Source organism: Convolutriloba macropyga, chromosome 3 (assembly GCF_964194025.1).
Source record: "Convolutriloba macropyga chromosome 3, txConMacr16.3, whole genome shotgun sequence".
Lineage (NCBI taxonomy): Eukaryota > Metazoa > Xenacoelomorpha > Acoela > Convolutidae > Convolutriloba > Convolutriloba macropyga.
The window spans coordinates 9,784,392-9,792,483 of record NC_134470.1 but is presented as its reverse complement, the minus strand read 5'-3'; the positions used below and the strand labels follow the sequence as shown (position 1 = coordinate 9,792,483).

General features: G+C 40.6%; 1 protein-coding gene across 1 annotated transcript; it reads right to left on the bottom strand.

Moving 5' to 3' along the window:
* Positions 1–194: 194 nt before the first annotated feature.
* On the bottom strand, positions 195–1,279 carry LOC142336522 (uncharacterized). The gene is made up of 2 exons (XM_075385428.1): positions 1,219–1,279; positions 195–964 (listed from the first exon to the last, which is right to left on the bottom strand). Exons 1-2 carry the CDS (start codon positions 1,277–1,279, stop codon positions 195–197), a joined length of 831 nt encoding a protein of 276 aa, XP_075241543.1.
* Between the last annotated feature and the right edge of the window lie 6,813 nt (positions 1,280–8,092).

The following is an 8,092-nucleotide window of genomic DNA, read 5'->3' as shown; positions in this document are numbered from 1 at the left end:
TAGCCATCTTGAAGTTGCATCCGCAACATGCTCCACGGGGGCAACAGGAATAAGAGGGTAAAACACGAATAAATCCACCAAATAAATATTGTTTCCAATTCCAGTTAGAATCCATAAACCCAAATTAAATTGAATAAAACTATATGCAACCCCCTTTGCCTAAAACCGGAGCGCAAAAAATATCAACAAAGAAGCTAATCAGCGAAAACACGGGCGAGACCGGACGCGGGGCGGACGAAGGTGCCGTAAGCCGTTTTCACTTTAACTACTCTGTTGTTACCATCTCGTCCAGGGAACACTTCTTCTACTCTTCCCAGAGGCCAAATACCACGTGGGTTGAATTCTTTCAGGATCCACACCACATCGTTGACTTTGAGTGAATTCCCGTCGTTTTCGGTCCATTTTGGTCGCTTTATCAAGGTCGGTAGGTATTCCCGGACCAGTCTCCTCCAGATGTGGTTGAGGAATTGTTGAACATTTTTCCAAGACTTCATGTTTGCTGGCTTGGTTGACGGGAAGATACCAGGAGGGAAAGAGATTTGTAAGGACGCTGAAGTAAAAAAATGGTTTGGCGTAAATGGTTCTTCGTTTTCCATGGCGTCCGACACGTTTTTAAGTGGTCTGGATTTCATCATAGCTTCTGCTTCAACCATGATTGTGTGGAAAACGTCAAAAGTAAACTTTCTTGACCCTAGAATGATCAGGAGCGTCCGCTTGACACTCTGGATCAGCCGCACCCAAGCGCTGCAAAAATGAGGGCCATAGTGTGGGTTGAAGTGCCACTTGGTTTTCTGTGCTGCGAGTGCTTTGTGAATTTTGTCCTTGTCGAGATCATTCAGACACCTTTTGAGTTCTTCTTTGGCACCAACGAAAGTCTTATCGTTGTCACTGTACAAATCAGCGGGCTGACATCTTCGCGAAGTGAAGCGGCGGTAGGCGTTCAGAAAAGTGTCTGTATTCAAATCTGGACAGGTTTCCAAGTGAACAGCTCGCGTTACTAGACAAGTAAAGATGAGGCCGTAGTGTTTCCTCAAGGTAAATTGGGCCGAAATGTCTAATCCGCAGTTGGCAAATGTAAATTGTTTGTTTTCAGTCGGGAAGCGGCAATAAGGTAGTGGTGCCATAAAAGTCTCAATGCTTTGCGGTTCGAAACGTCGACAAAGGAAACATTTGTATCTAATGCTCAGCATTGTTCTGCGGAGACCAATTACGTAGTACCTTTGCTGTACAAAAGCTTTAGTGGCTTCTGTTCCCTGATGCACACAGATGCGATGGGCATGTTCGAGGTATAAACGACAAATGTTATCTTTTGCATGAAGTAGTATTGGCCGCCTGGCCAGCTCGAGTTCACTGGGAGCAAAAATTGGCCTTCCACAGACGCGTAATATACCGTTCTTATCAAGCGTTGAGTTTAACGACCTGTGTTTCTTGTTTCGGATCTAGTTTACGGCTACCTTTTAGCAACTCGATGACGGTTGGGAAGCTATTGGTTTGCGACATTTGTATCAAGTAAGATTTTGATAATTCAATGTCTTCAACAGTGTATTGATGGTGATTGTCACGCTATTTCTTCGCTCTGTAGATCAGATTGAAAACAGTAGCTATCGTTAGCAAAATCTTTGTCCATGTTGAAAACTGTTTAGGGTCAAGTAGTGGTATCTTGGTTCTTAAGGCAGATCGTGTTGTTGCAGCACAAATCGGCATTTGCTTTTTATGTCTACAAAAGACATCATTTGTGGAGAGAAAATCTGGTGGCTTACACCATTTTGCTTCAATTTCTTTGGGTTCTGAACCACGAGTACCATGACCAGCTGGGTTTAAGGTTGTCGCAATATGATTCCAATTGTCAGGTTTGCTTTTTACTTTTATTTCTGCAATGCGATTAGCAACAAAAACTGGTTGCTTTTTGAAAAAACCAATCCAGTCAAGGACAACTTGACTATCCGTCCAATAAAAAACATTGCTGATTTCAACAGAGAGTTCATGTATAACAAAATTCAGGAGTCGAACACCTGTGACAGATTCCTCTAGTTCCAACTGTGGAACGCTCAACTGTTTTACGGGCGCTCATTTGCATTTCCCAATCACGAATGCAGTTTGTACTTCGTTGCTGGTCTTATTCAAGCTCCTGAGGTAGACAACAGCGCACGTTGCAACAATCGATGCATCAACAAAAACATGCAACTGGTTCTCTGTCTCCAGTAGATTCTGTGATGTCATCTGCCGTGGAATTTCAAGTTGAGGCATAGAGTGATAACTGTTAAGGAGCTTTTGTAAGGGATGTAGAAGTTCAATTGGGAGTGGCTCGTTCCATTTTCTACCTAACTTCCAAAGTTGCTGAAGAAGAATTTTGAACTTTATTGTCATTGGGCCAAGAAACCCAATTGGGTCAAAAATTGATGACACCAGACTGAAAAGTTTCCGTTGAGTGTGTTGTTCAGCTTCTTTAGGGAATTCTCCGAGGGATTTCTTGAAAAATGTATCTTTTTCAACGTTCCATTTTTGTCCGAGGACTCTTGTTTCACTCTTGGGCTCCTCGAGGTCTTCTGGAGTAATACACTGAAGAGCCTGTTGATGGTTTGACAGGAATTTTGTGAGGCGGAAACCACCGTCTCTCAGGCAGTTCTTTACTTCAAATGCAGTCGCGTTGGCATTTTCAGGAGAGTCGAAGGACTGGATGTAGTCATCCATATAAAAATAAGACTTTATAGCGCTCTGTGCTTTTGGATATGTCTCGACGTTGTCCTCTGCGCATCTGTTTAAAACAAAAATTGCACAAGATGGTGAGTAAGTTGCACCGAAAATCAATCTGGTGAATAAAACTGTCGCACATCATTGTCAATAGACCATAGGAAACGTACTGCAGATTGATCTTCAGTTCGGATGCCGATTTGCATGATCATTCCTTCAATGTCTGCCAAAATAAAAATAGGTTTTTCACGAAATCTGACCAAAATTCCTATTAGACTGTTTAAGAGGTCTGGTCCTGTTAGAAGATTGAAATTTAGTGATTCGCCTTTGAATTTTGACGCTGCATTGGCGACACGACGCAATTTGTTTGGTTTGTTTCCGCTTTGAACAGGGTGATGCGGCAAGTACCATATTTTCTCAGGGGGTGGGTCTGACATTTCCGCTGGCTTGACGTAATTTTTCTCGAGATCTGTGACAAGAGTCTGTTGGTACATATCACTTAGTGTTGGATCATTATTAAGTCGTTTGTTCAAACTGTTTAGCTGATTGAGGGCAGAAAAATAGTTATTTTGAAGATTGGCAGGTACTTTCCATGGAACACCTATTTCATACCTTTCGCCTGTGTGGTTGATAGTACTCTCAAGTATTCGAATGGCAGACTTTTCATCTTCGGTGATAGTATTATCTTCTTTTCTGGTACCATCTTTCACTATTGACCAAAATTCTTGTATCAAATTGTCCAACGGTTGTTCTGGACTTTTCCGACAGACATGGTATACAAATACTTTTGATTTGTTAGAAGATTTTTAAGAGCGGTTTCCTAGTGTGTTCAGGTACTCTCCTGCAAGTGTCCATCCAAGCTTTGTCTTTACTCCAAAGGGGCGGTTTTCGGTGCCTTGAATTACTTCAGTAGGATGCGTAAAGGCAAAAGCATTGACACCAAGGAGTGCTCCAATCTTACCTCCGGCAATGTCTTGGAAATATATGTGTCGAAGTTCATTGAATGCATCGCAAACATAGTTTAGCTCAGTGACATTGGCTGCATTAACGTTTAATATTATGGTTGCTGTAGGCTCTGGATATTTGGAACTTTTCATCAAACTGATTGAAAGGGCAAACTGTTATTGGTTGCTTTATTTTTGATAGGGGCATTTCGTAATCAACGCTTAGATATTGAACAGTTGTTGAAGATTGATATTCGCGTGGGAGTTCCAGGTAGTCAGAAACAGCATCTAATAAAAACGTAAACTGACTGCCGGGGTCAATGAGAGCATACGTGTCGAATACTTTATCTTCTTTGATAAAGGATACTGGCAGCAGCTGTAACTGCTCAAACAAACCTCTCGGTGTACTGGATATTTGATTGACATTGAAATTTTGGCTGGCAGAAGGTCCATTCAAATTTGCACGTTTCGATGACTGTTGATTACCGTTATTTCCAAAATTTATTCCGTACCTGAGATTGCTTTTTGGGTTTGAATTGTGTTATTTTATTCTGAGTTGCTTCACTACTTTTTTGCTTTTGTGAGTTGTTGTCGTCTTTCGATGACCAGTTTTGTTGACCTGAGGTTTAAGTTTGCTGTTGGACGTTGCTGGCAGTAAAAGCGGCATGTGTTCTGCTGAATTGTTTAGCTGGATTATGTAGTGTTGTATGGTGAAAACCATTACACACCTGACAACGCTTCGAGGAGGGACAAGTGTCTCTGCGATGTTGGTTACTTAAACAGTTTGTACACAAGCTATTTTTCTGGATAGTTTGAAATCGACCTTCAGGGGACAATTTATGGTAGTCTGAACAAGTTGCAACAAAATGCGGTTTGTGACATTGAACACAATTTGTGTGCTTGTTTGCAAACTGTTGCTCATTTTTCGAGCCGTTGGGATTAACATTTCGTTGATCTAAATCGTTCCTTTGAGACTGTCTTGCAGTTGTTTGCTTAATCTGTTCTTGAACCGATTGTTGTGCTGTGACAGCAGGATAATTACCGTTTTTGTTGTGAGTGAAGGTACTGGTTCTATTTTCCTGGGGTACTTTTTCATAAACCCTTGCTTGAACATCAAGCCATTTTGAAACTCAACAAGGGTAGTTGTTGTAACATTCTCTGTCAAGGTGTATTCAGTCCATTTAAGAAGCAAGTTGTGGGGAATTTTTTCCTTCGCTTTCCTCAAAAAAGTAGACGATTGAAGGTCGGCTTGAAAACCTAGGTTCTGAAAAGCCTGGACAAGTCTCTTTAGATGCTATGAAGGATTGCTTATTGTAAGAACTATTACATTTCCAGCTCTCTAATTGGTTGATAAATGCGTTGACAACAACTGAAGGGTCGCCAAAGCGGCTCATTATCTCGTTGAGGGCTGTATTATAATAGGATGGATCACAAGAGTAAGCATGTATCAGATCCTTTGCCTTACCCGACACTGAATTCTGTAGGTAGGTTATTCTGTGTGTGTCAGTAATTGAAATGGTATTGTGAACCATTGAGAAAAAATTATTTATCCACTCATGATAGTGCATGGGGTTACCATTAAAATTTTGCAATTTTAATAGCGGCAATTTGATTGAGCATTTTAGGTCGACGGATGTTGGATGAAGTTCACTATTGGTCATTGAGGGGACAAATTGTCCAGCTGTAGCAGACACTGGAGCCTGATGCTGCCTTACGCTTGAAGTTGGCAAGATGTTAGTTGGAAAAAGATTAGGTAGAGGGGGTGGTCGCAGGTGCAAAATTTCGTCGTTTGAATGACTTTGATTTACAGCGTGTTCAGCTGCCATGTTCTTGATGGGTAAAGGATATGATAAATAAGCGTTTGTGTTGTTCTGATGAATATCAACCATACTGGTTTGAGTAGCCGGATTGAAGCTATGGACTGGTTTGTTCGCTTCTTGAGCGGTTGTGGAATGCGTTGTAAGAAGTTGTAGGTCGCTCTGCACTGACTGGATGTTTGCTTGCGCTGGCGTAGTAGATGGGTAAACAGGAGGCCTTTGAACTGCTAAACCCTGAATTGGGAAGCTGTTTGTCAAGGTTGTGTTTTTTACAGGATCATTGGGACCGATGTTGAAAGAACTGACACGTTGCAAAAAACTGTTTTCAGGCTTTTGAGGTTGGAGTTGAACATCTTGTTTTTTTGAAAAACAATAGCTCTGGACGACCGAAATTACGTTTGCAGCTGTTGTTGGTTGTAGATTGTTTGTGAAACAATAATGCAGAGGCTGAACGTAGTTTTGTTTAGATGAGTGAGGGTTTTGATCTATTGTCAAGTATTCAGGTCCACGATTAAGAGGCTTGTCAATAATTGCTTTGCCAAGGAATGGGTTTCCACATTCATCTTGAAGGTTTGGACAAGGTACGTTGACGTTTCGGAAGCCTCTCTGACTTTCAGGTGTCCAAGATAAACTGAAACGGTTAACAAACTGCTTTTGTTTGGATTGAGAACCGCTGAATTCTAAATCCTGTGCCGTTAGAGAATTGGGTTCTTGGTTCAACTGATGATCCAAGTCTAACATGTTGAGAGGCGGCAAAATTAAGGTTTCTTGCTGATGATTAGCATTGGGTTGTTCTACGGTATTTCATGCCATTGGATGATAATGACTAGCATGATGTGTTGAGTTGGAGTCAATAAAACTGGTTTCTGTTCTGTTGATGGAAATTTTGTTGTTGATTTATCAAATGGCTAATAAGAGGATCCTGGATTTGCTGGTTGTTCAGGAACAGTGATGGATGGCTTGACTGGTCTTGGAGGAATGGGCGGTGGATTAATGAAGACTGTTGTGTCCTTCGGTTGTGAACTGGCTGCTTGCTCGACAAATGTTTCTTCAGTGATAACTTTACGTGTTGGTGTTGATCGTTCTGAATCCAGTCGTCGGCTGCTTGGGCGAGAAGGAATTGTGACGTCATCGCGAAATCTTGTTGAGGACTGGCTTAATAGACCATCATCGTCCAATGTGTCAACTTCCAGTTCGGATTGCTGCAGTCTGGATGTTAAGGCTTTCTGTCTGTCGACGTTGCTGTACTCTGGTGAGGTTTCGCCCTCAACACTGCTTCTGTCTATTTGTCCAATTCTGTTTAGAGCGTTTTGGCTCTGCTTATCAGTAGATTTAATGACCGGAAGCTCTTTCTATCGTCTATTGCCTTCTGTAACAAATCAAGCTGGATTTTCAAAGAATTTTCCTGCAATGTTTACTGCAAACTGAAACTCGTCGTTGTTCCTTTGCGACATCTTTGATCTTTGTTGTTGTTTTTGTTTTGCTTGTCTTTCAGGTTAAAATGAAAAACGGCTAAAAACCGAAGCGACGAACTTCTGATGTCAAAATCTAATTTGGCTAATCAGCCAAAAAATTTCCTATAAAAGTTCAGCGACGCAATTTTTTTTCAAAAACAAGAATCCTAAGGTTGTGATGGTGCTAATTATAGTAGATTTCATTTGCTAAAAAGAGAAAAAAAAACTCGTTCGAACGTTTATCGTCTTTTTTTTAACAGGACCAAATAACTGCTACGAATAGATTTTCTTTTTTGTTTTCAAATAGTTTTTTTTCGGACAATGACTGTAAACTTTAGTTTGTGCTTTCTCCCTGAATGTAAGCAAAAACAATTAGTTCTAGTGTTTTACTTTTACGAGAAGCCTTAAAGGAGGTTGCTGAAAAAAAATTATATAATAAATTTTTTTTTTGCGGAGCGACTAGGCAACGAAGGTTACAAGAAAAAACGTTGGTTGTTGAGTTGTCTCTTCTCTCTGTTGATTTAGGAAAACCCAATAAGGACTTTACTGTGTAGAACTGCTTGAGGTGCTTGAGAGAAGTTTTGCTCTTCTTGAAATAATTGAAATCTTCTAAATGGGGTGACTACTGATACCAAAAAAAAAGCTTTTCATTTTAAAATGGTGACTTCTGAAACCAGTAAAAATTATCGATTTCTTCTCGGTAACTACTGGAACCGTGCAAAATTTGTTCTTCTGATTGGTGACTACTGAGACCAGCAGGGGAATAGGGACTTCTTCTCGGTGACGTTTGTGACCGCGGACAAGGAAAAAATTAAACGGTTCTTAAAGTTAACAGAGGGAAACTTTTTTGCGTTTGTTTTTTTTTGCTGAAGGCTATGTTTTATATATATCGATTTGCAAATCTTTCGAAAAATCAGAACATTGTTCTAGCTGGGAAGTTGTTTTATGTGTTTTGCTTTCTGTTTCGTTAGGTCGTCTTGAAAACCTAGGTTCTGAAAAGCCTGGACAAGTCTCTTTAGATGCTATGAAGGATTGCTTATTGTAAGAACTATTACATTTCCAGCTCTCTAATTGGTTGATAAATGCGTTGACAACAACTGAAGGGTCGCCAAAGCGGCTCATTATCTCGTTGAGGGCTGTATTATAATAGGATGGATCACAAGAGTAAGCATGTATCAGATCCTTT

Excerpts from the sequence above, each read along its gene's own strand:
- LOC142336522 (XM_075385428.1), bottom strand. The coding sequence starts at position 1,279 with ATGCCCATCGCATCTGTGTGCATCAGGGAACAGAAGCCACTAAAGCTT. Across the intron at positions 965-1,218 it reads AAAGCTTTTGTACAGCAAAG|ATTTGAATACAGACACTTTT; the intron begins GTACTACGTAAT and ends AAACCTGTCCAG.